Below are 15,763 nucleotides of genomic sequence, written 5' to 3'. Positions count from 1 at the left end.
GTTACCACTTTGGAATCACAACAGCTGTTACTTGTTGGGCCCAATCTATGTGCCTGGCAGTGTGCTGGGTAAATGCTGGACTTCATCCTCACGGCTCTCTGAGATAAACGTTATGTCATCTTCATAAGATAAACATTGTTATTATTATATCTGGTTTACAGACAGCAGAAACCTGGAGCTTCCGCGGGTTTAACAACATGTGCAAAGTTGCCTGGTTGCAGATGATGGAGCCAGGACTTGGGCTGTGAGCTCCTAAACAGCAGGCGGGGGGGGGGGGGGGGGGGGGGCTCGGCACAAGCCCCTGTAAGGTGCCCAGCCCGGAACAAATGAGCGCCAACCCGGTCTGTAAAACCTCAGCATCACCAACGGGCGCTCTGCCAATGCACGGGGCTCCCGAGAGGCCCTGCAACTTGCCCACGGTCCACAGCGGGTCTGTGTTAACCGATCCTGGATGATCGTGACCCTGTCTCTCTTAGAGACCACAGGGCCAGGGGCACAGTGGCTTGCTTCCCCACCAGGTAACAGGAGCCTAGGGTTCAGATCTCATCTTGGTCCCCAGAGCTCTCAATTTCCCTTTCGAAACCCTGTGGTGATATCCAAGAGGAATGTGATGCTGGGTGTCGGGTCTGGCCTTCCCCGCTACCCCATCCTCTGCCTCCTTCCTCCGTGGCTTGCCCACCCTCCACTCGAACCTCCTACCTTTAGCTCTCGGGAAGCCACTTTGAAGGCGAGGTCAGTGACGCTGCCGGCAGCCCAGCGGGCCGCATTGGAGGAGTGCAGCTCGTTCCAGATGGTGTCGGTATCCACCTGCGGGGGCCAGAGTCAGGGCCCGCATCATCCAAGGCCTCCCACGGCAGCCAGGGCCCGGGGGGCGGTGCCCACCCCACGGCCAGGACCCCAGGGGCAGGGAGCTGGGCAGACGGCGCTGCCGCCCCACTGCCCCGCCGCCCAGAAAAGCAAGGCCTCCCGTGTCCCCCAGTCCCGGCACGACTTCTCCTTCCCAGCTTCAGTCCATATCACCAGCCCGCAACTGGCCAGCACTCTGCCGGCAGCATCGCGCCTGCCCCCCGGTCAGAGGAGGGGGCATGGCGTTACCTGGGCGGGACTTGGGGTTTGGGCCTGGAGGGGGTTTTAAGCCCCAGCTGACTCTGCTCAGGCCCTCGGGACCGTCGGAGCTCGAGGGGCCGTCTGCACCACTGTCTTCCACTCGGGGCCCCTAGCCCAGGCTGGGAGGCCCCCCAAACCCAGTCCCTGGGCCTCAAGGCTAGGGAGGGGCCGGGGGGCGTGATGGGGAGATGGGGAGGGCGAGGCGGACCGAGAGAGGCGAGGAAGGCAGAGAGAGTCGCAAGAGGCTGGAGAAAGAGAGAGAGACAGAGACAGAGAGGGAGCGGAGGGAGGAGAAAACAGAAGCAACAACAGTTGGAAAAATCAGAAAGTGGCAAGAAATGGGAAGTTGTGAACAGGGCGCTGACCGGCTCCCACGCAGCCCCCCAGCGACAGCTCCCATTTCCCTCCAGGACCGGGCCTCCGTCCCCTGCCTCCACACGCCCGGTTTGGTTTGCGCAGGGACCTTTTGAGGGGAGGAGAGCACTGCCACCAGGCAGAAGTCCCCCGGAGGGGTGAGAGGGAGCAGGGAAAGCTAGGGCGTGGGAGGGACAGGCCTGGGTCGCCAAGGACACCAGAGGCATCCCTGCAGCCCCAGGCCGGGCAGCCCACTCCAGGGACGCAAAGCAGCCTGGAGGCCAGCGTGCTCACGACGGGAGACGAGCCCCGGGCCCGGGCCCGGCCCTGCTCCTTGGGCCTCCTCAACATCCACCAAATGCCTTGCAAGTGTGAGGGATGGGACTCCACCCTCAGGAGGACATGCCCGCCACAGGGAGCTTCCAGCCGGCACAGGGGCGCTACGGGAGAGCCCCTGGCCCACGGGGCCCGGCAGAACCACAAGAACAAGCAGGCAGGGGCTGGGCCTGGGAGAACGCAAGGGAGGAGGTCTGAGAGCCCGTGGCCACGCGCGCTCAAGACCTCGGCACACTTACCCCAACGCCACCGCAGGGCAGCATCACGAACATCCGCTGTGCCAGGAGCCCTGTGGGGAGAGGTCCAGGTGTGTGAGCCCAATCTGCTCTGCCTCCGGCTGGGAGCGGGGAAGCTCTGAGAAGAGGGCCAGGTGGGGTGGGCAGGGAGGGGTGCAGGTGGGCAGCAGAGGGACTAAGGGCGGCATGGGGGTGTCCCGGACGCTGGAGGGACAGGCTGGGCGGAGCTAGGACTAGAGCACAGGGGATGCTCAGGCTGGGTGAGCCAGGGGAGGTCTGGGGGCCCCACGCGCCATCGGTCCCCTACCTGCCAGCTTCCCATTGTCCAGTTTGAGGCGGCTGAGCGGGTTGGTGCCATAGAGGAGCACATGCCGCTCCGAGTGCACTGACTGCAGCTCCTCCAGGGAGGCCTTCCGGCCCCGGAGAGACTGAGGAAGGACCCACAGAGCTCCTGAGCCCCTGCTCGGCCCCTTCCCCGCCACTCCCACCACCCCGCCGCCCCTCATCTCACTCTGGCTCCAGGGCCTCCCAGCCCCTTCCCCTTCTGTGACCCTCAGCTCCTCCGACCCCACAGCCCCTACGCTGCCTCCTTACCTCACACTGGCTCCGGAGCCCCCGCTCCAGCAGCCGGGACCAGATGCTCTGGATGCGGCCTGCGTGCTCCGGGTGCCGGCTGTTGTCTCCGCAAGAACACTGGTGCTTCAGCATTACTGAGTCATAGACCAGCCCTGTGGGGAGCAGGGGTCAGGGCCAGGGCCCCGGGGAGTCCCCACCCCCAGCCCCACCATGGAGCCAGGCCGGGCACGCCCTCCACACCCCCGCACAGCCCCACATGCCCCCTCCTGCCCCTCGGAGCCCGTACGCACACCCCCAGCTGCTTACCCAGGCGGCCTTGGGTACCTCACCCACACACCACGCAGCCCCGGCCAGCACAACCGCCACCCAGCCGCTGCCTTCCCGACTCACTGGCCCCCCTCACGTGGCCCAGGGACAATGACCATGACCTCAAGAGCTCAGAGCCTAACACAGGGAGGCCTGATGCCAGGGGCTCGCACTGGATGTCAGGACCCAAATAGGCGCCCCCAAACTGGGAGCTGGGAAGTCCACAGTGGGCCACGTGACAGGACAGATGCAGTTTTGGGGAAGTGACCGTTTCAGCCTGACCAGCAGGACGCCCAGGGGAGGGCCCTGCACGCTGCCGGTGGGAGGGTCACTTTCAGAACATCTCAGGACATTAGGACCTTCAGAATGCTCACAGCATTTGACCCGGGGATGCCACTCCTCGACAGTGACCCTCGGGAAACAATCCCAGGGATAAGGGGAGATTTATAGAAATTTACAAGGGAAGTCAAATGAGCAAAAATGAGTAACCACCTAACTGCTCAACCCATAGGAAATCTTGAAACAAAAATACTGTGATGACATACTACAAGATCTCATTTTTAAAGTTTAATTATATCACAAGGTGTTCATAACGTGCAAACCGAATGAAGCAGGGTACAAAATGTAGCCACAAAATGTACGACTGTATGTGGGATTTATAGATGTGGCTAAAACAAAGACTGGCTTGAAATATGGCAGCATTTACAAAGGGTTGCCTCCGGGTGGCGGGGATACTGGCTGGTGATTTTTGTTCCATTCTCAGGCTTTTCTGTATTCTTCAAAATTTCTAAAATGCTCTTGAGTTATTTTCACAAGCAGAACAACAATAATAAATATCACTTTTGAAGGCCCGGGCTAGTCGTCCGGAGACCTGAGTTCTTAGCTTGACCTGACTGCCAGCTTGCTGTCCCCTTCGATTTCCTGAACCTGGGTCTCCTCAGTTGTAAAATGAGAAGAGCCAGTTGCTCCACGGGACACTGGGGGGATCTCATAAGACTAAGAAAGTGTTCTGCGGCCTCGAAAAATGTCCTGAGTGAACCATGACACAGACACGGTCCTCTGCCCCGAGGCTCCGTGTGCACCCAGCCACTTCCTCCTGCCCTCCAATCCGGGCCTTACCTGTGGTGAAGGGCAGGGTCCGGGCAGGGGTCTCTGAGCTGGGCAGGACACGGGCCTGGCTGGTGGGCTCTGGGGTTGGCAGGGAGGCAGGCGCGGCTGGGGAAGACTGAGCCCTGGACAGAGGCCGGTGACCGCCCTGGGCCAGGGGAGGCAGCACGGAGTCCCCAGTGGCTCCCCGGGGGAGCCGCCCAGCCAGTCGCTGCTGCTCCCAGAGGTACACCTGAGGGACACAGGGGTCTCAGTCTCCAGGTTCTCAGTACCCTGCTCCATCCACCTCTGCCCACAGCCTTGGAAACCTCCAGGCAGGCCCCTTTTCTGCAGAAGCCTCTGGCCCTGCCTCCCAGCTGGGCTCTGGCCTTTGAGTCGCTGAGCTCCCTGCCCCCACCAACCCCCCGAAAGGTCTGCACCCCAGACTGACCACCCTATTCCACCAGAGCTTCCTGGGCCCTCGAGACTCCAAGGTGAGAACCTGGGTGAGGGGCCTCAGGCTGGCTCTGACCAGGATCTCCTTGTCTCCAAGGACTGCCAACCACCCAAGGACACAGGGACCTGAGTGAGCCTACACATGTGTGGCCTGCTACCACGTCTTACGGGCTGAGTTGTGTCCCCTCCCACCTCATATTTAGGATGGAAATCCTAACCCCCAGTCCCTCAGAATGCGACCTGATTTGGAGACAGGGTCTTTACAGAGGTACTCAAGTTAAAAATGAGATCATTAGGGTCAGCTCCAACACGACTCTGGTCCTTATGAAAAGGGGAAATGGGGACACAGACGTGGACAAGAAGAAAGACGATGTGCAGACCCAGGGAGAAGGTGGCCGTCTACAAGCCAAGGAGAGAGGCCTGGGACGGCTCCGTCCCTCACAGCCCTCAGAAGGAGCAACCCTGCCAACACCTTGATTTCAGACCTCTAGCCTCCAGAACTGTGGGAAAATAAGCCCTGTTGTTTAAGCCACCCAGTTTGCAGCACTTGTTACAACAGCTCCAGCAAACCAATAACCCACGGCTTGACTTGCACAGTTGAAGGGCTGAGCCCATCTCTGCCACACCTCCTGCCCCAGCACCTTCCTGGAAACAGTACAAGCGCTCACAGGGGAGAAGTCCTAGGGCAGGAATGTGTGGGGCTCTGTGAAAGGCCAGTCTCGCTGCTGGACGAGGGACACGGCTTCGCCCTGAGATGGGAAGGCTGCTGGAGGGTGCGGCACGTGTATGTGTGCATGTGTCTGTCTGTCTGTCTGTCTGTAACTTGCTGTGGATTTGGGAGAGGAACTGTGGGTCCCAGAGCTGTCCCCTGCGCTGATATCCCATCTCCCTCCCTTCCATCTTTACCAGGCCCCAGAGTCTCCTGACTATGCCTTCCACCGAGGGGCACCTGGGCACTACCACACCTGCTGGTGCTGCTGGAGAGGAACAGGGCCTCGGGCCTCATGCTGCCCATGGCTGGACTCCCTGTGTTCCAGGCCGTCATCCCCCAGTGGCCCCACTCCCCCGCCATCTGTCTCGAGGTCCTCAGCCGAGGGTATCTGCTGCAGTCGGGGCTTCTCACTCGGCTTGGCTGGCCTCTGGGGAAGGGAGATGCTAGCTGAGAGACATGCTGGGCCCCCAGGAGCCACACGTCCTCCCTCTGACCCTCCAGATCTCTCCCCTCCTAAGTCTCCCTTCTTTCAGCCCCCAGGGTCCCAGTTTAGCAACCCCTCACCACCTGCCCTACCCAGTTCCACTCACCTTGATCAGCTGCACATGAGGTTTGAGCCGCTCCAGGCGGGGCTGCAGGGGGCCCAGCAGTGGGGGGGCAGTGGCGCTTGGGGGCAGGGGCTCTGAGCGGGTCCGGCTCAGCGGCCGGTGGAGGCCTGACCCGGAGGGCCGCTCGGTGGTCAGTAAGGACTGGGCAAAGTGGAAGGGCAGGGGCCCAAGCCCGGGCACTGGAAAGAACGGGGTGGGGGGCATAAGGAGGGAACCACAGGGAGGGGCAGAAGGAAGCAAGGGTGGGCCGGGGAGGGGGGAGGGGGCGAGCCAGGAGGAAGGGACCCTGCCCACGCTTGGCCTTCAGCAGGGTGCAGGGATCCAGCCCCTCTCCTGTAGAAGCTGGGACTCACCAGTCAGCAGAGGGGCGTGAGAGACCGAAGGATCCAGGAGGAGAATGGGCTGCAGGCGAGAGGGCAGGGGGCCTCCAGCCTCGGGCTCCAAGCCATGGGGCAGGAAGAGGGGAGCATGGGGACTCGCCAGGACTGGTCCCCGAGGGCCCAGAGTCGCATGGGTCCTGCGGTCACCATCAGCCTGGAGGAGAGGTGGGGAGCATCACAGGGGAGAAGATCCCAGCAGGGAGACGGTGAAGGCCATCAGGTGGGGTGTAGAAGAAGGGAGAGAGAGATCTCGGGCGCTTGGGGTGGGGGAGGGCGCCTCAGCCACTCACCCTGGCAGGGGCGGGCAGCCCCAGCGTGATTGTGGGCAGCAAGGCGAACGGAGCCAGAGAGGTCTCCTGCAGCCGCAGCCGCTGGCCCAAGAGCGCCTGCCATGGGAGCAGGGCAGGGGTCACCGGTCCCAGACCTCCACCCCTGGGCACGCCTTCCCCAGAACCCCCAGGAGGCTCCGGTGGGGGCTGCCCAGACCCTGCGGCCCCAGCCTGGTCGGCCGCCTGCTGAGAGGAGCCTCAGAACTGCCCCCGAGAGCCCAGCCTGGCAAGGCCTTACCTCGGAGCCCAGGACCGGGTTGGGGCCGTGCTCGCTGTCATTGGGGGAGCTGCACCCTGACGCCGGCGTGCTGCTACTACTGGGGGAGGAGTCTGAGGGTTGGGGAGAGGGGGACGCGCAGTCAGGGGCCAGGAGGCGGGGCCAGGAGGCGGGGCCAGGAACAAACCCCTTCCCCAGTGGGCGGGCTCTGCTTCCTGCTTTCTTCCCAGCAGGGCGGGCAGAAGGGAGGCCGCCACCAGTCTCCAGTGCGTTTGGACACTTATTCGTTTAGCGTGCCCCTTCTTCAGGTCAGGCGGCAGCTTAGCCAACAAAGCAAGGAGCCGGGGGGTTCAGCCCCAACTTGCGCCCTGGCGAGTGTGTAGGACACCCCCCGACAGATACCCATGGCAGCCCTGAGGCGGGCATCCCTTGTCTGGGTGGGGCCTGACCCAAAGGGACCGGGCCTGCCACCCGCCCACCGCGCCGGGCCTCACCGCCGAGGGTCTCTGCCGGCCGCCGCCGGAGGCTGGGCGGGGCGCTCTCCTTCCGCAGCAGCGGGTTCTTCCTCCGCTCCAGGGACTTTTTGGGCTTGTAGCGCAGCTTCAGGTTGGGCTCAGAGACTGTAGGAACACCGGCGTTACTAGGCCCACACCCCCCACACACACCCCACCCCGGTCTCTGGCCTACGCCCTCCCTCCCAGTCCTCTCTGAGAGAGGCCAGAGAAGGCAGTGCCAGAGAGAAAGCCCACCGGGTGCAGACTGTCCCCCGCCCAGCCAGGCCCCCCTCCCTGACCCTCATCCAAGGTCCTTCCTTTCCCCTGGAGGTCCCTGCCGGCCTGTCCCACGCACCTGTCTTACGCAGAGGGAAGTGTTCGGGGGGGTCGCTGGGCAGGCTGGGTACAGGAGGCAGGAAGCTGCTGAGTATGGAACGGGCAGCTCCTTCCGTCTCCAAGGGCTCAAGAGTTCTGTGGAGTGAGGGCCAAGGCTGCTTCAGAGGGGCAGGCATGCCCAGAGGCCTGACAGCCATCTCATTCCACCCTTTGGGACCTGCTAAGGAAGGCAGCAGCCCGCAGGGTCAGGAAGTGCCTCGCCGGCAGGAATACCGGCCATCTCCAGGTGGCAGCATTGGGCCACCCATCCTACCTGCAGCCCACTGGTGATGCCGCCCTCGGACCTAGGCATAGGAGCCAGGGTCCGGGGCTTGGATAAGGGCCAGACACAATGGCGGGATCCTGTTCTAGGAATCAGGATGTTTTTGTGATTACAGGAAGATATAAAGAGAAAAGAAAGCTAGCGTGGTGTGTGTGTGAGAGTGTGTGCGACAGGCGGGGGAGGAGCGATAATTAAAGGACGAGAGAGCAGGTATCAGTTGGGAGAGGGGTTCGGGGCAGGCCTTATGATTAGAAGTGAGGGGTGGGGATCAGGTGATGGGCAGCTGGGAGGAAGAGGGGGCGAGTGTACGTGTGCTCACAGGTTGACATCCAGGGAGGAGGGGCGCGGCAGGGACACGAGGGGGCAGGTGGGAGAGGAAGTTACCTGTAGGGAACGCTGGGGCTATTGGGATGGACCGTCCTCTCTAAGGCTGCCTGCTGTTTCTTCAGAATCACCTCTGCCAGCTTCTGCTTGACCACACTGCTGGCTACGGCACCTGCAGGGGCAGAAATCATCAGTGGGCTGGGGGTGGGTGGACTGGTGGCCTCCCGGGAACATTCTCTGCCCGTTGCCCCGGCCACGCCCCCAGGACGAGGCATCCCAGGGACCCCCTCAGGCAAGAGCCAAGCCTGAGGCCCCACCTCTTCCGTGAAGCCTACGGGTCCGCCTTCACCCCCACCCACTTTCGCCGGCAGCGCCCAGCAAGCAGAGGGGGGCCCCGGCCGGCACTCCCCGCTCCCGTGCCCACGAAGGAGGCCGTGGACACCGGCTGGGGAGGCCTCCACGCTTACTGCGCTTGCTCTTGTCCTTATTGAGAAGCTGCCGCAGCTCCTGTTCCTGCTGCCCCACCTGCGACTCGGGCAACGGCGCGTCCATTGAGAGCTGTGGGGAGGGCCGGCCGCCCGGGGAGGGGCGAGGAGTTGGAGATGGAGGCGAGGGTCTGGGGAGGCTGAAGGGAGGGAGGGGTGCCGGGTCTGAGCTCGAGGCTGCTGCGTGCGTGGGGAGCTCTATCTTTACCCTCATGGTCTCCGCCGAGCGCTGGGTCTGCAGGCCAGCCAGGAAGAGGTGGTGGTGCAGGCGCTGGGGGTGCTGCAGGGCCAGCAGCGTGGGCTCCGGCGGGGGCTCCACCGGGGGCCGCTGGCCCACCCGCAGGTCCATGGGCTGGGGCTGAGGGCCTGGCGTGTCTGCGCAGGGCCTGGGGCAGCCTGAGCACACAGAGAGGGCAGGGTCGGCCGGAAAGCTCTGCAGGTGCACGGTTACCTCATCAGCCTCCTTCAGATTCACTTGACGATGGTAAAACACCCTCCAGGGACCTCTTCCGCACTGCACCCTCCCCACAGTCCTGCACGGCAGTTATTTTCAAGCCTGTTTCACCCATGAGAAAGGAGGTCATATAAACTACACAGTCTGTCGCTGGTGCTGTGTGGATTGAGCTTTCTGACTCCAAGCATAGAGTTTTCCACGAAATACGCTGCCTCTCCAGGCCAGGATTGGGGGCTGTAGGGATTTAGAGAGGGGCTGAGGGCCCTTTAGTGATACATTCTGGGCCCTGGCCTCTCCTTCCCTTCTGCCCACCCTGGAAGGAGGATTGGGCCCAGCTGCCCTCTGATGAGCTGTGCTCGGACACAGCGATCGGACAGGCAGTCCCCTTTGTTCAGCCTCCAACCCCAAAGGGCGTCCCAGGCCCTCTCCGTTGCCATCCTCCCTACTCTATCCTAGGCCACAGGATAAAGGAGAGGTGCCTCAAAGCCACAGCCAGCCCTGGCCTGCACCCTGGGCCTGCACAGCCCACATGCCCGTGGAGCCTGCGCCCAGGTACCCTCACGCCAGCTCTGGGCCTCAGCAGCCTCAGCTGCCTCTTCTCGAGTGTCCCCTGCACCCATGCCAGGAGCACCCTGCCAAGGCTGTGGATGCAGGGGCTATTTATAACTAGCTGCCCGACCAGGTCCTATGCCCGCATCGCCTGCTGGGCCAGGCCGGGCTCAGCAGCCAGAGACATTCTGAGGTGCTCAGAGGTGGACAGTTATCCTGGAGAAGGGGAAGCAGGTGGGGCTGGGAGCAGGTGCCCTCAGACAGGGCACACAAGCGGGGAAGCCTTTCCGGAGAGGCCTCCTTCAGCTCATCCAACGCTGGGCCTCCCCGATGGGGGCAGCCACAGGCCGTCCTCTGGGCCTGAGCCGGACTGGAAGGACTGAGGAGGACTGTGGCAAAGACCAGCTGGGGAGTCAGGAAATGCGGCATCTGGGCCCAACTCAACCATTATCTTAACATCCATAGCACACGTGCACAATCGCTGCAAACCCTTCTACCTCATCACCCCTGTAGGCCCTGGGAGGTAGTTATTACTATTCCCACGTGAGGAAACTGAGGCGCAGGTGAAGGGACCTGGCCAAGGCCACCCAGCTCGGGGCACAGTGAGCTCGGGTTCCGTCCTGCTGAGGCCACTGCTCCGTCTCCGTCTTCCCACTGACTTCCAGGAAGTCACCTCCCCTGCCCCACCCCCAGAGGGGTCTCTCACTGGGCAAAGGCAGAGGGGCTTGCAGTAGGTGGTCACTAAGCGGTGTCTGTTCTCACATTCTCTGACCGTGAGATGGACACAAGAGAGGAGCAGAGGAGGGAGATGCCCTCACGACTCTCTGGATGTCAAGAGACCGGAGCGGGTGTCTGGGCACCCGATATGGCCAAGAGCAGGCAATGCACTGCTTTGATGTTCCCACCTCTTGTTCATGTGTCCACCCAGGGACCCCAAATTCTCATTCTGGTTCCGTCTGGGCCTCTGATGCCATTGCACTCCCGCCCCAGGAAAGGTCTCAGTCTTCCCACGTCAGGTGTCCTGGCTTTCCGGGGTGACTCCCCGGTGACGCAAGAGGGCCCTCAGGGCACCCAGGCCAGGCCACCCAGACTTCAGCCATACAGACTGGGAGCGGCCCCCTCCCTCTCTCCCAGCAATGCCTCGGCCTCCAGAGCAGAAGGCTGCTGGGAACATGGGAGGGGCTCTGCCTGCAACCCTGGCAACGCCTCTCAGGGTGACTCAGCATTTGGGGGTCTCCATGGTCTGATGCTAAGCCGGCTTCTGTCAGCTTTGCCTCCCACATCTGAACACGGACCCTCCGCCTCAGCCGTCTGCTCCCGTCCAGTCACAGCCCATGTACCTCTGAGCTTTAGCTCACAACGTCCCCCTGCTGGTGCCGTCCTCCTCCCTCGAGTCTACTTTTCCAGATCCTACCCTGACTTCCAAGCCCAGCTGGAGTCTTCCCTCTTTCCTGGACCCAGCCCAGTGCCCTGCTGGGTCAAGCCCTCTTCTGGATTTCCACCACACTGGCTGCTCTGTGCCCTGAAAGCACCGCCCAGGCAGGTACCAAATCTGAATTAAGCTCCAAGGGCAGGGACTTGGTTTTGCCTACTGCTCGCTATCCCATCACCTAGAATAGTACCTAGCAAGCAACAGGCACTCAATAAATACTGTTTGATTCGATGAATAAATCTCTATATCCTCGGTGCCCTGGAACAGAGGTGGGGTTCATTAATGTTTCTTTTTCCAATTTCTGTCTTTAAGTTTTTAGAAAATTACACAACTAGGAGAACTAAATAACAGTAGGTGGTGAACTTACTGTTTCTTGAATGGATGGACAAACTCCTTAATCAGCTGCCCCCTCCTTTGGAACTGGTCACATATCGCATTCGACTATTATTTCCCTTTTTACTTGTGTATCTTGTCTCCCCACCTGCCTGTAAGCTTTTGACGGCTAGGACTGAATCAAAGAGGATAGCGGCCTTCCTTTCTCCCTGCCGTAGTTTGGGTGTCAGGTGTGCACTTTGCACCCAACAGGCCCTCGTCCGGTCCAGCCCCCGCCCCCGCCCCATGGGCACGTCCTAAACTCTCCTCACCCAGCACAGCCTAACAGCAGCGGGGACAGGGAATGGTGAGAGACCCACGGAGAGGGGTCCTCTCCCTCCCGCCCGAGCAGCACGAGGCCTCTTCCCACCCCGCAGGGCTGGTGTGAGGACTGCAGAGCCCACAAACGAGAACGCGACGCCTCGCCCAGAGCCCCCGAGGCAGGGGTCCCAGCATAAGTATTGGCTTCCTACTTGCCTTCCTGTTTCACTGCACCAGCATGGACAAGGAGAGCACCCTACCTCTCCTTTTCCTGTTGTGCTTCCCAGCTCTGGGGCCAACCTGGATCCAGAGTTGCCGCTCTTATCCCCCCTCTTACCCCTTCCCCACAAAACCCCAACTTCGCCCCTCCCCCAGAACCCCAACCTCCCAACTCTCTGGCCAATCAGCCAGCCACCGTTCTGAACCACCCCTGAGCTCCTCGCCCCGCTTCTGTCCTTTCCAGTGCATCTTCCACTCCCCACCACACTCTCCCTCAGGCCCACTCTTACCTGTGCCAGGGGGACTGGGGCAGTGAGCACCCGGGCTCACCTGGGTCCCATCTGTAGAGAGAAGAGAGATGGAGTGAGGCGGCTGCCGGGAGGGGCAGGGGAGGAGGAAGAGAAAGGGCCAAGCCAGGCAGGCCGCCTGCTGGTCCAGGAGGCCCCACTCCAGCCCGAGGGCACCTCCACCAGAAGCTAAGGGAAAAGACAAGACCCCACCCCATTCCTTTCCTCGGACTCCCATGCCGCCTGAGAGCGATCCCCAGCTCCATCTTCCTCATCTGATCTTTCAAGCGGCTCAGGTATCTTTCTCCGCCGGAGCTCAGTCCACAGCAAGAAACTCAGGAGGCCCTGGTTTACGCAACGGTGCCCTCAGCCCTCCCTGATGTGCTCAGATACGATCTTCCTTGGGCAGCCAAACCAGGCTCCCCTAGCCCGAAGGGGGAGAAGAGGGCTGGGAGGTGAGGTGGGAGAGCACGGCTGCTAAGACTGCACTAAGGATGCCAGGAGGGAGATGGGGAGAAAGGGAGAGCAGGCCGGGAAGGGGAGCTGGGGCCCCCTCTGAGGCTTCCACAGTGCGGGAGGGACCGGGTCGTGGCCTGGAGGTCAAGTCAGATCTGGTGGGAGCTGTGAAGTGGTGGGTCTGGAATGCATGGCTCGAGGGCCCCACGGTAGGAACCCCTTTCCTCCTCCTGCCCCATCCTGGGTCCTGCAGCCTCTGTGCCCCCCGAGAAGAGAACCATTCAGCCTTTTTCATGGATGACCTCAAAAAGAAGTCTTTCCTTCTGGACATGGTCACCTCTCCCAGGCTCCTAGGCTCAGCCCAGGGCCCTCCATTCCGTTCAGAACCCACGGAACCCCACGGTAGGGCCGGTGCTGTCGGCAGCCGAGAGGCCCGGGGATCCCAGGGACTGGCTGGGGTGGGGAAAGACAGAGCTGAGCCCCGAGGCCACCTTTCCCTCCTGCTGTCCCAGCTCAGGGCCAAGGGGATGGAACCTGGAGCCTGGAGGCCTCCTGGAGGGGGATGTGGTAGAAGCCCTCCTCAGGCAGAAGGGGTATCTTCTGAAGGACAACCGACGGGCGCTGCACTACTGCCTAAGGGGCAGCCCCAGTCCTCTTCCAGAAGCTGGAAAAGGAGAATTCCCTGCAGGCGGGAGCCTCTGGGGGAGGCGGCAACTCTGGGCACAGAGAGACTCCCACCAACTGCCCTCAGACACTAGTGGCCTGCGCTTCGGATGACGACATTTGGTAGGGAAATGCCGCTCCACCTGTTCAAATGCTGCCTGTTGTTTGAAGTCCAGCACGAGGCCACTCCTCATGAAGCTCACCCTGACCACACCCCCCCTTACCATCCACAGCACCCACTCTGTGCCCACCACCTCGACACTCCATTAATCAAGGTCTCTGCGGTGTCACGGCTAAGCCATGCCCATCTGCTCCCAACACCTTGCTGGGCACCTGGCATGCTCTGTTAGGAACTGGAGACTTGAACACAATGACGCTCCCCTGGCCCCCTGCCTAGCACATGGCATGCGTATTTCTCAGGGTTTGTGAGCCTCAAGGAACAGGAGTAGGGGAGGCAGCCTCCCCTCCCCAGGATGTGGTAGCCCCCTACCCTGGACTCTCTTAGGACCTCCCCTTTCTTCTGCGGGACCTGGTCCTCCAAGAGAGGTTTCTGAACTGGACTTCTGGGTGCAGTCCCGGAGACCGTGTCTGGCCTGGAGTCCTTGGCCTCCAGTCCCTACCTCCTGGGAATTCTCCCCTAGCTCCCTCGGTCCCTGCCTGAGGGCTGGCCAGCAACACTCACGCGTGGGAGCACAGCCAGCTTCTCTGTGCCCAGCTCCCCTGGTAACCATGGATTCCGGACACCGTGCACCCTGTGGATAGGACAAAAGCTAATGGCCCTGAACTCTGTCGTGTTTGTTACGGGGCCCAAAAGGGATGTTCTGTGATGATGATCTATGATGATATAAACTCTGTTCAGAAAAGCTGTGTGTGTGTGTGTGTGTGTGTGTGTATATGTGTGTGTGTGTGTATTGCCGACAGGGGCAGCTTCTAAAAGCAATGCCTCGAAAAAGTTCTGCTTCTCCTCCAACCCCCTAGGTTTGTACTGAGAGCCTTTGGATTCAGAAGAGCCCAGAGCAACAGAGATAAGATCTGGGGGACAGCTCTCCTGTGTACCAGAGAGAGGAGAGTATCTAAAGGCACCCAGTCAGTGGCTGAACTGAAAGCAGAAAGCGGCATCCCAGGCTTGGGGATGAATCTGGGGACCCCTCTTCTCATCAGCCCCTCTCAGAGCGCTGTTACCATTAATTTGGGGTCAGACTGAAATAAAATCAGGAGTGAATGGACCCGAGGGACAGAAAACACTGCGTAGGGCTAGACCCTTCTCCACACAGCTCCGGACCTGGGTGGAGAGCTCTCATTTCTGGAATCCTGGCCACCCCCCTATTTCTACCTTCTTTGGAAGCAACTCTGGTCAGGATGAAGAGGCAGTTTACCTCGTGCTGCGGTTCCTATCAAGTCACCTTCCCCAACCAGACACCTGATCTTACCCAGAAATCCCACCCTAATGGGTCCACCCCGGCCCTCAGCAACCTCCAGGGCAGACACAAATGCCACTCTTCTGTCCCCTAAGCACAAGCTGGCCTCTCACTCCTCCCTTGTTGCCCCAGGCCCTCACCTGCCCAGCAGATGCGACTGGAAACCCGAGCCTGGCCTGACCGCCTGCTCTCCCGGTGCTGCCAGCCCTGCATCAGGGGAGGGCTTCCCCAGGAGCAACGCCACCCACGAGCCCCCTCCTGACGCCTCTGATGTCTTTGTCGAGGCTGTGTCCCCCTCCCTGGTCTCCTGAGGAGCTGAAAAAGGAGAAGCAGGCAGACCCAGGCCCTGCAGGCAGAGGAAAACAAGCAGGAGCAAGAGGCCAAGCCCTGGGTCCAGGGCCGACTCCCTCCACCACCCCCCTGCCCTCCTCAGCTCGGGTCTGCTTCCCTTGACATGGGCAGACGAAGTTTGACTTCGCGGGGGGCTGGCAAAGAAGACAAAGCTGGGGGTGAAGTGGCTTCAGGAAGGCCCAAGAATAAACAGACAGAGGAGAGAACATCATGGTTGCCTGACTCTCCGACACAGTGAGGGCGGTGCAGTGTACGTTAGGACCTGACGGGCCTTAGAGATTGTGCAGGCCAACACGCTCACTTCCCAGAGAGGGAAAGAAAGAGGGCAAGGGGCTATGTCATGGTCACCCAGCAGGTCAGTGGTACAGCCAGGCCAGACCAGACCAGTGCAGGGGGAAACCCGAGAAGTGGATCCCAAGAGCAGGCACTTAGTACCTCTGTGTGAGGTCACTGGTCCAGGTCTTTTTTTTTTTTTTTTTTTTTTTGCGGTACGCGGGCCTCTCACTGCTGTGGCCTCTCCCGTTGTGGAAGCACAGGCTCCGGACGCGCAGGCTCAGCGGCCATGGCTCACGGGCCCAGCCGCTCCGCGGCATGCGGGATCTTCCCGGACCGGGGCACGAACCCGCGTCCCCTGCAT

At 61.4% G+C, this 15,763-nt stretch overlaps 1 protein-coding gene across 2 annotated transcripts in view; it reads right to left on the bottom strand.

The window, feature by feature from the left end:
* HDAC7 (histone deacetylase 7) overlaps nucleotides 1-15,763 on the bottom strand; it is a 30,681-nt gene that overhangs the window by 7,234 nt on the left and 7,684 nt on the right. The window contains exons 2-17 of one of the 2 annotated variants that reach the window (XM_065888011.1): nucleotides 12,242-12,292; nucleotides 8,873-9,060; nucleotides 8,647-8,737; nucleotides 8,240-8,351; nucleotides 7,553-7,668; nucleotides 7,198-7,323; nucleotides 6,725-6,816; nucleotides 6,448-6,543; nucleotides 6,131-6,311; nucleotides 5,760-5,956; nucleotides 5,423-5,596; nucleotides 4,035-4,254; nucleotides 2,628-2,761; nucleotides 2,341-2,461; nucleotides 2,037-2,086; nucleotides 700-807 (exon numbers count right to left, since the gene is read on the bottom strand). In XM_065888011.1, the coding sequence (XP_065744083.1) occupies nucleotides 700-807; nucleotides 2,037-2,086; nucleotides 2,341-2,461; nucleotides 2,628-2,761; nucleotides 4,035-4,254; nucleotides 5,423-5,596; nucleotides 5,760-5,956; nucleotides 6,131-6,311; nucleotides 6,448-6,543; nucleotides 6,725-6,816; nucleotides 7,198-7,323; nucleotides 7,553-7,668; nucleotides 8,240-8,351; nucleotides 8,647-8,737; nucleotides 8,873-9,013 (1,959 nt within the window). In that variant the 5' untranslated portion in view covers nucleotides 9,014-9,060; nucleotides 12,242-12,292. Of the gene's footprint in view, nucleotides 1-699; nucleotides 808-2,036; nucleotides 2,087-2,340; nucleotides 2,462-2,627; nucleotides 2,762-4,034; nucleotides 4,255-5,422; nucleotides 5,597-5,759; nucleotides 5,957-6,130; nucleotides 6,312-6,447; nucleotides 6,544-6,724; nucleotides 6,817-7,197; nucleotides 7,324-7,552; nucleotides 7,669-8,239; nucleotides 8,352-8,646; nucleotides 8,738-8,872; nucleotides 9,061-12,241; nucleotides 12,293-15,763 lie in introns of those variants that run through there. The other variant, XM_065888012.1, reaches the window with a different exon arrangement.

This window comes from Phocoena phocoena, chromosome 11 (genome assembly GCF_963924675.1).
Source record: "Phocoena phocoena chromosome 11, mPhoPho1.1, whole genome shotgun sequence".
NCBI classification, from domain to species: domain Eukaryota; kingdom Metazoa; phylum Chordata; class Mammalia; order Artiodactyla; family Phocoenidae; genus Phocoena; species Phocoena phocoena.
The sequence above is the reverse complement of the archived record's forward strand: the minus strand, read 5'-3'. Positions and strand labels throughout refer to the sequence as shown.